This window comes from Lepisma saccharinum, chromosome 14 (genome assembly GCF_977018435.1).
Source record: "Lepisma saccharinum chromosome 14, izLepSacc3.1, whole genome shotgun sequence".
In the NCBI taxonomy this organism is placed as follows: Eukaryota; Metazoa; Arthropoda; class Insecta; order Zygentoma; family Lepismatidae; genus Lepisma; species Lepisma saccharinum.
Window position 1 is genome coordinate 14584574 of NC_139242.1, and position 19575 is coordinate 14604148.

General features: G+C 37.1%; 1 protein-coding gene across 2 annotated transcripts in view; it reads right to left on the reverse strand.

Annotated features, from left to right (window-relative positions):
- Positions 1–16: 16 nt before the first annotated feature.
- nSyb (neuronal Synaptobrevin) overlaps positions 17–19575 on the reverse strand; it is a 44774-nt gene continuing 25215 nt past the window's right edge. The window contains exons 3-7 of one of the 2 annotated variants that reach the window (XM_083134838.1): positions 15680–15758; positions 14142–14221; positions 12664–12715; positions 4272–4316; positions 17–803 (exon numbers count right to left, since the gene is read on the reverse strand). In XM_083134838.1, the coding sequence (XP_082990964.1) occupies positions 4303–4316; positions 12664–12715; positions 14142–14221; positions 15680–15758 (225 nt within the window). In that variant the 3' untranslated portion in view covers positions 17–803; positions 4272–4302. The remainder of the gene's footprint in view (positions 804–4271; positions 4317–12663; positions 12716–14141; positions 14222–15679; positions 15759–19575) is intronic. The other variant, XM_083134837.1, reaches the window with a different exon arrangement.

Here is a 19575-nt window from a genome sequence, read left to right on the forward strand (position 1 = left end):
AGATCACTGTGTGAAAGCTATTTCCAATGGAATAATTGCTACATATATGTACACACACATATATGTGCAGTACACAGTTACAGATGTATATGTGTAGATATATATACATATATGTGTATGCAGAATGTGCATGTGTGTACACATCAGTCCTGTATTCTATGTAGGTAAATACACATACATACATATATGTATATACACATACACACATACAACTGTTAATTACTACGTAGAAAAACACATTCTAACAAGCAAGTTTACAAAGTAGCAGCAAGATTGTTGGTCCTTACTTAATGTAATTATATAATTGTAATTATATACCTACACTTAAGTCATTCCCTGAAACATAATTGATATCTGAAATTACATCATGATTTTTATAAGTTTTACTAAAACACTACGAAAGCTGAACATACTGCAATTAAATAATTTATTTTTTCATTGAACGAGATGCATGATATTTCAAAAACTAAGCTTAAGAGCACACGTATTGTTACTAGTAAGCCAAGAGAAAGAACAGACAAACTTCCACATGATAGAAAGGGTGTTTCCATGATTAGTTACGTATAGTAAACGGAAAAGTACGAAGTGACGGCAGAAAGAGATACTGGACCAAATCTCTTTCTTTAGCCTCTTCTAGCAATTATAATGAAATCCAAATCACAAAATAAACACCATTTCTACCAAGAAGAAAGCTTGCTATGATATTATTTGTTCTGTAAATTCTATGATGGCGGCATGGTAGATCTTGTTAGCTCCAAGAATGAATGCAGGACTTGATATACGACCTTAACTTGCTGTCCAAGCTGTGAAAAAACAAGCAGAAATGACATAACTTGTTAGTGGTTACTCCCAAACTTGTTAACATTCACCAACACCACCAAACCTATGGCAACTACCATTGTCAACATGCAGCAACAAACTGTACGTGCATTTCAACATCCATATTCAAAGAACAAAAATTGAATGATTTTTCAGCATCCTGTAGGTTGCATTAATGTGACAACCATGTGTGAATCCATGGCACTAAGAACTCTATAACAATATAGTTAATGAAAAAACTAGTTCTCTCTATTCAGGTGCTAGCTTGTACTTAAAACAGTGCAATGCATCACACGCTGAAATACAATCTGTGAACATGAGGGTAGACATATTCACTGCCCTCATAGTAATAAGAGTAAATATCAGGACACAAAGGAATAAACATGGAATAGCTTTGCATCCCATATTTCACAGACTACCCTCATCTTTATGGTAGAAGAAATGTGACTAAAAAGGTTTACATTATAACTCAACCTTCTGAGAGCAAGTAATCTCAGAAAAAGTTTATTGCTAGAATGACGTCATGTATTTGTATTTTTGTTATTTAGCATTGCTTTTCTGCCACTTTTAGCTAATTGTTACGATGAGTGAGTCATAAGATTGTAACAAAATCAGGCCTTTAGATATTTCCTAGTAAGTGGATTATGCAGTTCCCCCACTAATACAGTATGTTTTAGGAATGTGACATATTAATTGGTACTCTATCGGTATCGGCCAATATAGGCATGTCAGTGTATCGATTTATCGGTAAAATTACCGATTATTTTACCGATCCGATATATCGATAAATATCTGATAATTTTGTGCAAAATTCTGCCATTTTGTTGTAATTTTTATGGATAATCGCCATGCCCTACTTTCTAAAAAAAAGTAAATGTCTAAATATGCAATTCATTTTGCACTGGAGTCACCTTGAAACACACATTTATTAAGGAGGGCAATGAACCTTTCAGGTTTTTCAAGGACCCGGAATTTGTGAGTAAAACACAAAATACGTGGTTAATCATCAACATTTATTTTGTTGCCTTCAAAATAGGCCCCATCAGATGCAACACACACATATGCCAACGCTTAACCCAGTCTTCAAAACACTTTTCAAATGCAGAAGATGTTATCGCCCCGAGTTCCTTCTGCAAATTTCTTTAATGGATTCAATTGATTCAGAACGTCTTCCCCGAAGGAGTAACTTGAGTCACGTAAAGACAAAAAAAAAAAAAAAAAATCACACATCTGGAAAATATGGGGTTTGGGCGAGGACATGTGTTTAGTTTTTGGCCAAAAACTCACGAACAAGAGTCGACATGTGCGACGATGCATTATCGTGGTGCAAAATCCAAAAATTGTTTTTCCATAACTCTGGTATTTTAAAGCAAACATTCTCACGCAGATGTCTCATAAACTCTTTATTCACAGTTTGTCCCGCTGAAAGGAATTCTGAGTGCACAACACCATGATAATCAAAGAAAACAATGAGCATGATCTTAATTTTTGAGGGACTTTGGCATGGTTTTTTGGGTTTTCGTTCATTTTCAAAGTGCCATTCTGAAGATTGTTGACCTGTTTGCATGTCATACTCATACACCCATGTTTCATCACCAGTTATGATGCGTTTCATGAAGCTTGAGAGGCTCGCAAAATCATGTCTTCAGCAACATCCCTGCGATGTGCTTTTTGCAGGAAATTCAGCTTCTTCTGAACAAGTCGTACCACGGCATGTTTCATGATTAACACATCAGTCAAAATGTTATGAACTGACATGTGTGATATGCCAAGCTCACAAGCCACCTCTCTCACGCTCACACGCCAGTTTTCAAGCACCATTGTCCTGATTTTTCCAACGTTCATCAGTCGTGGACGTGGAAGGTCGGCCAGAACGATGCAAATCAGCAACAACGTCTCTGCCTTCTTTGAAAGCCTTGTTTTCGACAGACAGGAATCACCAACGGCATTTTATTGCATTTTCAACAATTCAGCACATGACAGTTCGTTGGCAACATAAAATTTCAAACAAATTCTTTGCTCGATATTTGTCTCCATTCTGCAAATCGCAGGACACTCGTCAATACAACTAACGTAACCAGCTGCTGTGCACAAACTGATGGGATAGATTACTCTACCCCTCTGCGTGGTCGTTCAGTACAGTGCTGCCATCTTACGAACAAAATGAATTCTCTATATCTCCAATGTGGGACTTTTACCAGCCAAATTCAGGTTGCTTTATTTACTGAAGGTATATCGGATCGGTGGAATATTGGTTATTGGTATCGCCAAATTTTATATCAGTACTTTATCGGTATCGGCCAAAATTTCATATTGGCCCATCCCTAGTATATTTACTATTGATTGTAAACTATTATCATTATTGCTAAAACGTCAGAAGCAAACCAAAACTTTCTATATTTTGTTAGTGTCTATAAACCACACATTTAATCAATAATAAATTTAGCAGCATTTAGGAACAAGTTCTTAGGTGGAAAAAGTAGCAATTGTTCAGAATATATTTTAGGGATGGGACAGATTAATCAGTACTCTACCGGTATCGGACGATATAAGCATATCGGTGAAATTACCCGTTACTTTAGCAATCCGATATATCTATAAATATCTTATCATTTAGTGCAAAATTCTGACATTTTGTTATAATTTTTATGGATAATCTCCATGCACTGTTTTTTAAAAAAGTAAATGTCTAAATATGAACTTCTTTTGCACTGCAGTCACCTTGAAGCACACATTTATTAAGGAGGTTAATAATCCATTCACGTTCCTCAAGGACCATTTGGAATTCTGTATCGGATCAGTAGAGTATTGGGTATTGGTATCATTAAATTTTATATCAGACCTTTATCGGTATCAGCCAAAATTTCATAACAGTCCATCCCCAAATATATTTGCTGGTAAAATCCTATTTACATAGAAATGGCAGCAGCATCAGGAACAATTTGCATTTCTTCGTTGTTTTTCTTAATGTACAAATTTTCATACAAATTAAAATGAAAGACACACAAGATGCTGAAAAATTCCAGTATTATATAATAATAATAATAAAAACATTATGCAGAAAATTACTATTATCCAGGCAATTTCTTCTCTACCTAAGTGTCTATAATATGTAACTATCATGTCATGCTATAAATATAATTTCTTTCTAAAACAAACTGCCGCTACTTCTAGCATATTAAGTGTGTATTTTCTCTTTCTGATACAGATTTACATTTCATGCACATGCTTATGTCATAAGCCATGGGGTAATGTTTGTTAGTACAAGCATAAAATTGTGAGCCTCATCAAAATAAAGCCTCTAAGATACAACTCGCATAGAAGTGTTATTGTGCACTTGTTTGTAAACACATGTATCAAAGAAAAATCATTATATCTGAGGCCATCTTCCAATATTTCATGTGGGAACACTGGGGGATACGGGGCAACTAGGCACACAAAAATCTGCTAACCTTGTGAAATTAGCAGCGTGAGAGCACAGGTTTACATGAAGTTTACTATAAAAGAGAGACACAGTCAATCATAACTTGAAACACAGAACACACTTCAGGCTAACTTCCTGGACACACCACATAAAAGATTATCTCCAAACGATACACACACACACAGCTATGTCCGACTTGCAAATTATTTTATAGATAAATTGCTATCTGTGGCAGAAACAGGATGACAAGGGGAGCATTTTTAAAAAATTAAACAGTGTATGTATGATACTGAGCATAATAATAATGTACACATTTTTCAAAACTGAGAAATAAAATAATATACAATTGACAATGGGACTAATTTCTACACCACTTTCCTTTTAGGAGTTTCAATTGCATTCGATCCATATTTCACTTTTGTGTCCACCCTTTCTGTATTCTCTTGCTCATTATTATTCATAAAATCTCTTCTATAGTATTTATTACACAGGCTAATCAGATAATGTAGTTCTAAATTATTTTCAAACCAGTATATGTAAATATAATACAAATTCAATAAATGCCAAAATATATAGGAAAAAAAAACTACTTGTTATAATCCAGCTTACAGTGCATTCAGGTACTTCAATGTATGAAAACTTTGTAAATTTGGTATTGGAGGATGTGGAAAAATGGTTATAAAAAAAATATGAAAGTGAATATTAATAAATTAATTAGTTGTAACAAAACCACTGACGTAATCAAAGAAAAATAATTTCGTATTATTCTCTCAGATTTCCTTCAAATTCACTTCAACATCACTTTCTCAATATTTATTTCCTCTTGCTCAGAGAATCTCCCAAGAATTCCCACACACAAGGAGCTGAATGGAGGATTTCTACCAATAAAAGTTAGTTAGCAATTCTACTTTGAGGAAAACCACTGAAACAAAGTAGCCAGCTGTCTTTTCGTCAACTATCGCAGAAACTAACATGGACCTTCATTATGGTGAAACTTGGCTGACTAACAGACCTACCAAATAATAACACAATGCAACATAAATTAACTCTGTTGGCCTGATTGATTTAAGTCACTTGCCTATATCTCAAAACCTGATTAATGTGAAGACCTAAAAATTTCTCAAGAACTGACGAATGTGAAAATCTAAACATGCAAACCTAGCAAATTGTAGTTTCTTGGACACAAATTATTTTGATGCTTCATCTGTCTATGGCAGTAAAATGATCAAATGTCAACAATTGATTTATAATGTTGGGATACCTTCAAAACTTTTCAAGCTACAGGTAATTGTTTTTCCAAATCTGGACAATTCAAATAACTCTTCAATTATATTCTCTAGTGGATTGTCTGTTCTAGTCAACAACGTAAATCCACTCACAACTGAGTACTCAGAATCTATAAATAACTTACACCCGAAGGATGTCTGTGGGAGCAAAATATTAACCTTCACCCCTTAAGTGTGGATGGCGTATATATACGCCCTCCGCATTGTGCTGCTGTAGTGCGGAAGGCGTATATATATATATATGCTTTATGTTTGTTTCAACTATATTCGATTTACTGTGGTGTATATAGTCACACAGACGTTTGGTGAGATAGTTCTAGCTGTAGTAGAAACAAAAAATAGTAGCAAGTGAGGAAAAAGATGAAAAGAAGAAGGAAAAAATTAGTTTTGTCTTCTTTTTTTCATCTTTTTCCTCTTGCTACATTTTTTTTTTTCTACTACAGCTAGAACTACAAGGGTCGTTCAAGGTTGACCGGGATTTTCGTACGTAAAAAATCGATGAATAGCCGGATCATGTTGAAACGTGCGGGTGACATAATGTATTCCTTCGCGAGTAACTAGCGCCCAGCATGACGTATTTCGCGCATGCGCAGCAGTTGCAGCGAACATGGCGGCAAGCAGTGTGTGTGTGGCTGTGGAGCAGCGGTGTGTAATCAAATTTCTCGTGAAGGAGCAAGTGAAACCAGCTGAGATTTTCAGACGATTGGAAGCACAGTATGGTGAACAAACGATGTCGCGGACAAGAGTGTAAGAATGGTGTGAGCAGTTCCGCGAAGGACGGGAGCTGGTGACAAATGAAGCGCATGGACACATTCGCCCGACTGCAGTCACACCAGTAAATATCGCACGTGTTGAGCAAATGATTCTTGAGAACCGGTGAGTAACAGTGCGGGATATTGCTGCCGAGGTGAATATCAGTGTCGGGAGTGTTGAGACAATCATTCACGACCACTTACGCTTCCGCAAAATCTGTGCAAGGTGGGTCCCGCCAGCTGACATTCGATCAGAAGTGGACACGCAGGATGGTCTGTGAACAGCTTCTGAATCGGTTTCGAGCAGAAGGTGATGAATTGTTGCAATCCATCATCACGTGTGATGAAACATGGTTGCACAATTCAACCCCAGAGACCAAAAGATGCAGCATGGAGTGGCGGCATAAAGGTTCCCTGCCCCCCAAGAAAAGCAAAACGCAGCCGTCCGCTGGAAAGATCATGGCAAGTGTTTTCTGGGACATGAAGGGCGTTATCCATGTGGAGATTCTGGACAATGGGAGCACGATTAATGCCCAGTATTACTCCACATTGTTGAGTGGTGCTGTACGAAAGTCCATTCGCAAGAAAAGACATGGAATGTTGTCTGGAAATGTCATTCTTCTCCATGACAATGCCCGCCCTCACACGGCCAATGTGACAACAACAACTCTGGCCGACATGCGCTGGGAAGTTCTGCCCCATCCCCCCTACAGTCCGGATTTAGACCCCAGTGATTATCATTTGTTTGCACCCCTTAAAGACCATCTGGGAGGGAAGAAATTCACGACAGACGAAGCACTGCGGAGCGATGTCCTCCAGTGGCTAAGACAACAACCAAGTTCTTTCTACGCCAAAGGAATTCGGGAGCTGCCAGAACGATGGCAACGGTGCCTCGGCACGCACGGAGAATACTTTGAAAAACTGACATAGTTTGGTGTTTCTTCTGCTACCTATTTCCTCTGCAGAAATAAAAGTCCCGGTCAACCTTGAACGACCCTTTTATCTCACCAAACGTCTGTGTGACTATATACACCACAGTAAATCGAATATAGTTGAAACAAAGCATATATATACGCCTTCCGCAATACAGCAGCAAATGCGGAGGGCGTATACTGAATTTGACGAAAAACCTACATTTTCCAGCAAACAACCTACATTTTCCAGTAGCGACTTGTTCGACAAATTCCACACTTAAGAAGTTAACAACTAAAGTTACAAGCATGTAATTTGGGGACAGAAACACTTAATACATTATAAATATAACTGATGAGTTCATTTATTTAAATTTTAAACCAACAAACAAATGAATCCACATATTGATTTGTCAGAAACTATTGGAGATACAAAGAAAAATTTGGAACACCAACGGAACTCTAACACATATTATTGCAATATAAATTAACACGATATTTTGGTTTACTTCAGAATCTGTCCGCAACTGCCAAATTTGTACCACATTACTCATCTGTAGTTTTGTTCAATATTTATACCAATATCACAAAAGTGGACACTACTTTCTTCTACCTTGCCAAAAAAAAAAAAAAATGAAACTAATGTTAACCAGGAATTTTGCCTGGGATAATTAGACCATGGTAACAATTCCGAATTTATACCAATTTCAATGGATCTGACAAGTCATTTACTTCACAAAATGTGGGTCTAAAGTGACACCCCAACCCTTAAGCATGTCTATGCATGAAAATTTTGTCATACACCAGTTTTGGATGGTAAATTAAAAAATTCACTGTTTACAAACTTATGAGCTGTTAACCAACATTCCATCTGGATGACCATATAAACCACAACTTCCGGCCAAATATTAAGTGAAGAGTGACCTAATTTCCAAGGATTCCATCACAAATCAGGACGACAATGGGATGACATAGGACTTGGCACAGGCCTTGTCACTACATCGAGGATCAAGTGATCAAAGGACTAAAACATGTCTGAATTATGACATCTCCACTAAGGTAGACTCAGGTTACAGTCTCTCTTCCACTCACTCACTCTCTCACTCTCTCCCTCCCTCCTCCCACCCCCATATATTAAGTATTACTATTGCTGGTGATATCCATAAGCTGGGACAATCCAAAGCCAACCAAAGAACATGGATTCTGAACATTTAAATTTCAATATCCTTGCATTTGCATTAACGTAACTTAACTTTACTTAGTGTAAAATAAATTGGTATGTTAATTCATAATAATAAAAATTAGCAGGACTGAGCTGATAGCAATGCAGCAGATTTTAGTAATATCTGTATCATTAACCCCTTCCCTGCAGCGATGTTGAAGGGAAGTGCTTCCAAATAGAAATCATGCATATAGATCAACTGCAAATTTGTTTCATCGTAAATAATAACTATGAAAAGACTTGCCGCATAATGAAGCTAGGAAAGCAATCTATACGTAAACTCAACCGCAAATTATAAAATGCAGGAAAACACTCATTACAAAAGAAACATATTTTTTCATGAACCGACAAAGCATCAACAATGGATTATTTGCCCATATAGACTAATAAAAGCACGAAAAAGTGGTGTCTATAAAAATGACTTGCTGCAATATAACAAGCGGCAATTTTGAAATACTGTCTATCTATAGACACCCCGTAAAAAAAAGGACCACTTTTAGAGTGTCTATACAGCAAAACCTCGATCTTACGTTTTTTCGGGAGACTAAGGCAAAAGAACTTAAAATGGAGGAAAACATAAAATTAGGGAAAATTTTGCGACATTTTGATTTATTGGGACCATGAAGATTAAATGTATAATGAGGGAAAATGTAAAATCTGGGTTCCACCATACACAGATCCGCCACAGGTAATGGGTAAATGTAGTGGTTGGATTTTATATACTGATACTGGTCAATGCTTTTTTGTTGGTTTGGTCTTTCGTGGGATCCACAAAAATTCAACACATTACTTTCGCAGTGTCTAAATATCCTGCAAATTTTGCAAAATTCGAAGTTGCCATTTAATTTACACAGAAATTGTTTGGAAATATGTATTTTGTTATTATATAACATGTATTTTAATATTTTGATCAGAAGCAGAGCTCTGGTAAATTGATGCTTGTAATTGGAGTGAAATACTCACCCAATATTAATCAATATTTTGAACAACTTCTAATTGTCACAATTTTCAAACATCTGTATCCATGGGAATCAGAGTAACGACACAGGGGTGGGTATCAGATTAGTCCTACACAAAACATTAAGTATTTAAAAAAATGAAACTTTCAAGACACTCAATAACAGTAAATATTAGGGCTGAGCCAATACCACTTTGAATCGATACCGATGTCGATACCCTCACCGATTCCCACCGATACCAATACCGATACTTGAAAATTGCAATAATTAAAAATTTGTTGAAAATATTGAACAATATTGGTATGTAAATATTCTTCAGCAATTGCATGCATCAAATTACCAAGAAATTTGCATTAGAATATTCAATTACATCAGAATATGAAAATAGATGATATGGAATTACAAAATAATAGTTTTTTGTGTAAAATTGGTGCAAAATATAAAGAAGTTAGAATTTTGCATGATTTCCAGGATAATTACACTCCGTGAAAGTGTCGCGCACCATCCTTGCGGACCCCGTAAAAGACCAATATACCGCAAAAGTATCGGCAAGAATTGGTTGTTGAGTTGGTGTTGGTCCACTTTATGCACAGTAAGGCTAATCGGGACTGGACCTACAGTTTAAAGTGGGATCCGAACCACTTGTGCCTCCACCGGGTATCGAACAGGCAAGAATTGGTAGATGAGTTCCAACCAATACTTTCTGATACTAATATCACTGGCATCGGCGGATACTGATACATCGGCATCCGTATCGGCTCAGCCCTAATAAACATATTATACTACATATATTTTGAACCTACCGCATTTCATTGAGAATCAGAACTTCTTTTTTGGTAATTTGCTCTTAAAACCACATTTAAAACCTAAATAACACATCACACATAATAGAACAAAATAAACGCATACACATACAAAAGAACCCAACAGAAAAATATATAACACTTCAAATATTTTGATGATCAGTAAATATCAACAAATACGAAACAGAGAAAATCTTGTGTAGTCCAGGAAGTCAACCAATACACACCAAGCATACACTTACAGTTTGGTTGTAAGACCACATCTAGTAAAGAGTAGCTAGCAAAAATTGAATAAATTACAGAAAAATACAGTATCATTAGTAATCATTGTAAAGTAAAGTGCTCCCCTGTGCTTTGCACCATGCCATGAAGGAGGGGGTGTGGAGTTAGGGCCCCATACTTTCTTGATCATGGCCGAAGTTGGGGATAATGTGATCAGCACCATGACCCTGAGTCGCCTTTACCCACCAGAGTTTCCTCCAGGTACACACTCTATGTGACACTGGGTGGGCACTGGAGCCGCTTGAACAAGTGGAAAAAAATCCAGATTCTCGACCGTCGGGGATCGAACCAAGGTCTCTTGCATGGTAGTCAGATGCCGTAATGACTGAGCTACCGCAGCTCATATTAGTAATCATTGTTACAAAAGAAATAAAAGGAAAACGAGCACCTGAAACCTTTCAAAACTTTTTGTCATTAACATGAGCAATGAACATCAAAAAGCACAGTGAAAGCACAATCAAATGACATACCAATAAATCAGAGTTTATACATTTTGTGTTTTAATTAATTTTTTTTCAATTAACAGTTCACATGCAAATTTTATTGACAGATGGGACTGCTAGAGATTTAGATAGGCCTTGTTCTCACATAAATGTTTATTTTGATAATGACATTCTGGTTAGGTGATTCAAACAAAGAAGGTTTCATGTAATTTGCGTAAAATTCATCATATAATCAGGCCATAATCGAATTCTTCCATACACACAAGAGAACATGCTAACCACCCTACCATGGAGGTAGACTGCTGTTGAAACGTGAGGTAAATGTATCCATCTGCTTGGATGGCAAAAAAAAATGTGCCATGACATTTCCTGTACATACAATTTGATGAGAATAAACCAACCACTATAATGAGCGTTTCATTGTACGGCAGATATGTCTGGGTTTTCCATTACACATAAACATAAAATTTCGAACCCAGTCTGTTCATCTACCATGAGGCTTGTGGCACATGACAAGGGCATGACTGTTCTAGGTGCATCAACTGAATATGTACTTGATGAAGAGATGATAGCATCGCCAGTCAACTGTGGTTCCTAGTCCTCCCTGGAGGATTTTATTTGTTATTTGTAGCTATATATCTATTAGTCATTTACATCATGCTCTTCATATGCACATGTAATAGCAAAGAAAATAGCTGAAAAGGCATTGTGCAATGTTCAACTTGAAGTATAATGGGCATTTTCATTCCCTTTGCTAATGTGACTTTTGGAACACCCTGTACGAGAAAAAAATAAAATCCGACAACATTTGCTTCATTCTCCAGCTATAATAATTAATATATTGCTTAATATTTTCTTTTTTTCAAATATTGTGAGAACTGAAAAATATATGTTTCATTTATAATATTGTCATTTTGACTTTCTAATCACCCAGTACAAGGGAAACTGATCATGTTGATAAAACTAATTTTATGTACTGAATTTTCATTCGCAGTTTTCTGTTCAGTACAGAATTTTGTTTGAAAAACTACATTTCCATGAATACCAAATGTCACAATAAATATCACACGTATGTGTCAACTCTACTTTTGGAACACCCTGTAGACAAAAAAAGTGTGACGTGACACATTTTTTACCTGATTTTTAGGTTCAGCAGTTAGGATTATTTAAGAATACTCATGAGCATGACTTCCACAGAATTAAAAAAGTTAAAATTTGTTAGCTAGTGTTATTTATGTGCACTTTTAAATTGTACTAAGAGAATAAAGTGGAGAAATCACAAATTCAAATCAGCCTAAGATAGTAAATGCATTAAGAAAATAGACATGTCTTGTACAGAGAGACAGTAAGAAACATTACAAACTTCCAAAGTGTATGGGATTTATCTGCTTACTGTTATGTACCTACCTTAAAGCTCCTCGATACTCATGAAAATAATTTTAATAAAGAAGAAAATATTACAGAATTCACTCTGACTTTCCTACTTGCAAATGTGGAACGAGAGGTCTTGGGAAGTGAGAAGCAAAATAGATCACAGATGCAAAATGAAACGAGAGATTTTTAAACTCAAAATGCAAGATTAGGGAAAATAAATCAATTTCTTCTGTCAAGTATAAACTCATTTTTGGTGAGGACTGTAAAAATCATGTAAGAAATGAAAATAGAAAATGTAGGTAAGAAATGTATGCACAATAGTAAATAGATTCTGAGCAAGTAGCACAACTCCAATCGTGATTATCCAACATGTAGATGAAGTACCTACCTACTATTATGGCTAGTATTACCAATCCAATGACCCCCATGATGATCATCATCTGAAAGAATGAAAGCAGTCTTTAGAATTCATTACAACAAACTTCTTACACCTATATAAGACAATAAGTAGTGAAGTATTTGAAATAAATAAACAAACAACAAACACATTCCAAGTGGAAGGTTGGTTGGTTGATTTGGTGTTTTAAGTCCACTTTATGCACAACAAGGCTAATCGGAGCTGGACCTACAGTTTAAAGTGGGATCCAAACCACTATGTGGCTCCAGCAGGTATTGAACCCGGGACTCCTTGATTACAAGGCGATGACGCTACCACTACACCATCGGGAGGTCCTTCAAGTGGAAGGGAACATCTGTCAGTGCTTCCTTTGGTCATCTATCTGAATTTGAAAATGAGTTGTGCACAGAAAGATTTTGTCCTATTTCTTTATCGGGGGGGGGGGGGGGGGGGATAATAGGCCACACGGACACGGTGCAGGACTAGAATAATATAATAGAACTGCCTTTATTGAGCAGGCATGTTTTGACCTCGCAGGCTGCTCTTACAATAAACCCTTGGGGAGGGTCTTTTATATAAATCTCAATAAAACCGTAAAGTTTTTAAAAAAAGAAAACGTGCATAAGTTGCCCGAACGGGGCCTCCCAAACTCGTCAAAGTATCCCCAAACCAGGTATTTTGCCTTTTCACACTGCTATGTATGAATATACATGTATTTATGAAAATCCTCTGGGGGATCGCACAACCTCTAATAGAAATGGGGGCAAAACATAAAAATTAAAAGGATTCAAATCCCAGGAAAAAGCTTTAACATTTTTCCCCCCACAAATTTTGGCAATTTCTTCCCTCCATACCTAAACCTCTGTCACTGCCCAAAGCAAGCAACACCACTTTTCTGATACTACACTAATACACCCATTACTACACTCTACCATAATTTTAACAGTGGTAAAAACATGTTTTCCAGCCTTCTTGTAACAAATATGGAAGCCATTTCACTGCTTCTTTAATGCAGAAGTATAAATTATAATTTTGTCTTACAATGACAACTGAAAAACAATTTAACTCATATATTTTATAAATTTTGAGGCTTACTACCCACTACCCCACTAGACTCACAAAGCTGTAGGTGTGACCTCAAAAAATCATAATTAGAAAACCTTAAAATGTACCCTTTTTTTTAAAATGGTTGAGCAACTATTTTATTATAAAATTAAACCACTTCTAACTTGAAAGAAGATCATCATGGTTCAAAGAGAGGTGCCAACCTGAGGTACAAACGTTTCTCAATGTTCGTTCTTACATTCCTGCTTCCCTTAAGTCATCCAGCATATCTTTTCTTAATAGAAGTTATTGGTTGATTTTCAAGTTACGAGAAAACAAATATAAATAAAAATTCAAGGGACCAAAAGCATTTACATGTTACAGGTGCAGAGCATGAAAACACAACTTCATTTCTTCTTACCTACCTTCAAATTCTGCAACCAGAACTTCCTTTTCAGCTTCCCAGCTTGTTGTTCAAATTGTGAAGCACCTTGTTGAAGGGCATCTGCAACAATAAAAACGTCAGATTATTCCTCCCGAATATAATCCATGCACTACATCTCTTTACATATCCCATTTTATTATGAAAAAGGTGTCTTTTTTTGCATGCATTACAGGAAATGACAAAATAAAGTGTGAAATCTGACATGCACAGTGACACATGACATATATATACCATGTGATCTTAATTGCACATTATCCACTGTTGATTTACTCCATACCTATTCTAACAGCATCATTTGGTAGAGCACCTCTTCTCTCTCCTGCTCTCTTTTGACAATGGTCTTGATTCCACTTATGATGGGGCTGTAAATTAGTATTGATCCACACCCTCCTCTTTCCAACAATAAACTAACAATCGATATGAGGTCTCACTTCTTCTCCGTGGCTAGCTTGGTCTCATGACATAGATCTGATTCAACATGCATTAAACCTAGAAATGAGTTGCGAGACATTCTTCACCTACTTGAATTCTTAAGGGGATTAGACAGCTTTGGTGCAGGAGCAGGACTCCCTCCCAAAACAGCAGTACCAAATATGGTAAGTAATAAGTAACCATGGAGTGATTTTGACGTTTCTCATCACACACTGCACACTATGCAAGAATGAAAATCTATGCCATGGAGTATGCAAGTTTTCTTTAGTGGTTAACCCACTGGTGTTTTTCTTTCACAAGTATTGTCTTATTTTTCTTCCCCTTGCTACTTAACTACCGCAATTTAACTGTAGATCAACAAGGGTTGGGGCACAAACTGTTATTTTTCACGGGACCGGCACAAAAAATCGAAATATACAAATGGAAGAGGACACTTTATGGAATTGAAAAATGTATGAACAAGGCAGGTCATGTATACAAAGGACTGGTGAGGAAGTGCTATTTTTTTTATTTTATTTTTAAGTTCTACTTATTAGTCACAAGGCTACACTTGTCAGTATAAAAACAAAAGACGTGCAAACAAAGCAGCCTCGGAACCTTCAAAGTGATCCAAAACACTGTGGGAGACTGTTTTGGCGAGAGGAAATTGCCATCAACATGAAACATGAGATGTCCCAACTCTCACCTGTTGAAACAGTCTCCCACAACATTTGCAGTAGAACAAAACTTTTTTTTATTGTCTTATGGCACTTCCCTACCAGCCCTTGGTATACATGACCTGTCTTGTTCACACATTGTTAAATTCCATAAAGTGTGTCTTCCATTTTCTCTTCCCCAACCCTCATATTTGGGGAATTCAAAAATGTTTGTTCGAAGTCCACTGTATGCTTAAATCAACTAAAAGTAGGATGCGAACTACAGTGAAATGTGACACCATCGGGGATTGAGAGAGAGAGAGAGAGAGAGAGATCTATATAACAAACATTCACAGAAAACACCAGAATAGTTTTAAACTTATAAAGTGCAAAATTTCATATCAAACGCACAACAACAATTGTAAAGAGAAGATAATATATATTTCTATACCTGCTCGGTCATCCAATTCTGAAAGCTTCTGATCTCTTTCCAATACTTTTTCAACATTTGTTTTCATTATATCCACCACCTATGTTTTGCAGCATGCGTAAATGATTTATAGGAAGTTAATACATTTATCAATGTGGGAAACTGAAAACTACATACTACTTACACTGGAAAGCAATATTACTTTCTTTTATAACAAAATCTTGAAACTAGATACATATGGATTAACAAAAATACCTTGTAATCATCCTCTCCACCTACTTACCTTCCGGAATGACTTGAAACACACTCGAAACAATTCAAATATTATTCATGGTAAGATACAAGTAAAGTTCCCTGTGCATATAGCACTGTGCCATGAACGCAAATTTAGCGGTTAGGGTAGGGCCCACACATTCTTCATCTTGACCACTTTGGAGGTGATGTGATCAGCACCTTGCTCTGGTCACCTTTACCCCCTAGGGTTGGCCCGAGAATAGCCATTGATTTGAGTCTAGGTGAGCCAGAGCTGCTTCATGCAGGGACAAGGTTGGAAAAAGTCTGACCTTACATGACCCACCCTGGTCGAACCCAGGTCTCCCGCATGACAGTCAGATTCCCTACAGACTAGACAACCGTGGCTCCTTCATGGATAAAAAATTACTTACATTAGAACAACATGTAACACCCACCCCATGCAGTACACCCGGTAACTGGACCTATGGCCAGGGCTCTCTGTGTTGTCCTGTGTTTTGTCGTTACGTGCTTCAGTGCCTCTTGTGAGTTGCACAACATGCCAAGTGCTAATGCACCAACATTTTTAATTTCAATCAATGTGAGCCACATGTCCAGGCTATAATCAAATTCTTCCACAAGAGAACATTCAAATCTGAATGCATAGCAGTAGCAAGGAATACACTGTTGTTGTAACAGGTAATTATTATTCTTGTAACTCTGGCAAATCTTTAGACAGGAGTTGCACACATATGCAGCATCCCCCAACCATACCTCTCCCCATGGTCATTTGCTATTCTGCCACATTACTGCCTCTACAGAACACACATGCCAAGTAGAAATGAAACTTATCAAGTTCTTTCCTATCCAGTGGTGCCTTACACATTATTCTGCTATAAACAGTTACTTTACACTAAATGTGTAATGTTGTATAATTCATTTTCTACTTATCCTGTTTAACCTCAATGGAAGCATTAATTACACTAATCAGTTATTTCTTATCTACATAAATATGGAACTTATTGCAAAGTCAATGTTGAATTTGAATCATCATTAAATTAAAATCCATAAATAAGCTCTATTTGCTATGATTTTCAATGTGAATTTTCAAACCTCAAAAATAATACTGACAGTTGACTTAGATAAGATAATAGAATTTTTGTCTTGAAGAAATAAAATAAAAAAGGTAAAGTGCTCCCCTGTGCTTAGCACCACGCCATGAAGGCGTATAGGGGGTGTGGGGGAAACGCCCCACACTTTCTTGATCCGGTCATGAGTGGGGGTGATGTGATCAGCATCACACCCCTGACCACCTTTACCCCCCAGGGTTTCCCCCAAGTACCCATGCCATTCGACGCTGGGTGGGCGCCAGGGCCGCTTCCAACGTTAGAAAAGTTCCTGGATTTGAACCGACCGGGGATCGAACCCGGGACCTTGAGCATGGTAGTCAGATGCGTTACTGACTGAGCCACCGCGGCCAAAGAAGAAATAATATCAGTAATTGTAATAATTAAGCCTTGTTTCCATATTACAAAACACTAAGTTGCTGACCAAGGCAGTTTATTAAGATATAAAAACACTTAACATATAACGTTTCAACCCTATATCAGGGTCTTCCTCAGATGAAGAACTAAACTAAAATGAAGAAATACACACACAGAAAGATATATACAAGGTAGAATCAAAAAGTAAGGTAACAAGTGCCCTGAAAATGTACAACGATATGCTAGTAACTGTTTTTTTGTGTGTGTTGTAGGAATTGATGAATAGTATCCCTGGTGACCGCTAGAGAGCAGCATGGTGACACAGTTGCAGAGAATCTCAGTTCGAAGATGGCAGGGTTACTGGAAACATGGTCAAATGTGGAAGTGTGAAATGTGATCAGTTTTTTGCATGCGAAGGGGAAGAAACCAGCCAAGATCCATCGGGAACTTGTGGAGGTGTATGGAAACTATGTGTTATCCAGGAAACAAGTGTGGTGTTGGTGTAAGGAGTTTGAAAATGGTAGGACTGACATTAATGATGATCAGCGAAGTGGCAGACCGTCAACTTCAGCTACCGACCAGAACATTTGTCAGGTGGAGGGAATGATTAGGGAGGATAGGCGAATCACACTGTCACACATTGCAGATGCACTGAACATTTCGTATGGTTCTGTGCACAGTATTGCACATTGGGTACCAAGAAATCTCACTGATTATGACAAAGGCAGACGAATGGGCATGAGTCTGAACCACCTGATCCATTATCAACAAGGGTCGTCATTTCTGTATCGCATCATTACGGGTGATGAGACACCTGTGCCATTGTGGACACCGGAATCCAAACGTTCCTCCATGATGTGGAAACATCCATCATCGCCCCCATCCAAAAAGTTTAAAACAGTAACATGTGCAAGGAAAACAATGGCCACGATCTTTTGGGACCACCTTGGTGTGATTCATCTGGAATTCCTTCCACGTGGTACCACTGTCAATGCTGTTACCTACTGCCAGACAGCAGTTTTTGTGTGGCTAGTCACCCTGCTAGGTGTATATATCTTTCTGTGTGTGTATTTCTTCATTTTAATTTAGTTCATCTGAGGAAAACCCTGATACAGGGTTGAAACGTTACATGTTAAGTGTTTTATATCTTAATAAACTGCCTTGGTCAGCATCTTAGTGTTTTTTAATATCAGTAACTAACCAGAAGGGAACAAAAAATGCCTGGAAAAACTATAAATTACAAAGAAAGAAGTTCAGAATTGGAAACAATTTTGCAAGAGAAAGTGCAAGTTGCCTATCTTTTAAACACTTTCACCTTCAGAGTTCATTCACAAGATGTGTAAAGAAATGATTTACATTGGTGAAAGTGTTACATTTAGAATCTTACAAGAATGTATTTTATTGTATACATTCCAATATGGTTCTTTTACGCGTATATCCCAAGTTGTTAATCATTAGATTGAATGCACATAACTAAGAATCATTCAGTTTACCATGCAAAATACCAAAACTTTACATTTAAATACTATTACAGCCAACCTGTCTGTATGAAGATTATTTAGCTTCCCATGTCATCCAATGCTCAGTACACAAACACCTTTTGGAATTACGTTCAAAAACAGGGTGTCTACTAAAATAACAAGTCCATAATTCTTGACCATTTCTTTTTCGTTTTTCTTAAGCTTTATTTATTCGACCGCTACTTAGGTAAAGTTGGAAATTAGCACTTAAGAAAGCAGATATTTATTTCATGAAAAATCCTACCAAAAGGCCAGTTAAGATGAAAACTGAAGCTGTATTTAAGAAGAGAATTACACTTGCTTTATCTATTAATGCATCCTGGACTGCATTCGGCAGACTAGAGAGGCTCTGGTATCTGGACTCTCAGCTAGTACAATCTTATGTGGGGGTCATGTTGTTGCCCCTATATATTTGCAATTGTCCCTTCATCCATCTTATCTTGCCACCATTCATCCTCATCTTTGAGATTAGCCAAAAGGGGCAGAAAAGTGAAGTAAAATAAACTAAATCAATCAGTCATTGACTTCTTGACCTACTTGTAGATTTCTTTACTTTTTCTTGACACCTGAAAAAGTACAAAATGCTGGTGTACACCAAGGGAACAGGATAGCTGCCACATACATCATTCCATTCTGTCTGGTGCAGTGTACTGAGAAATCCAGTAAGGAATTATCATCTTTG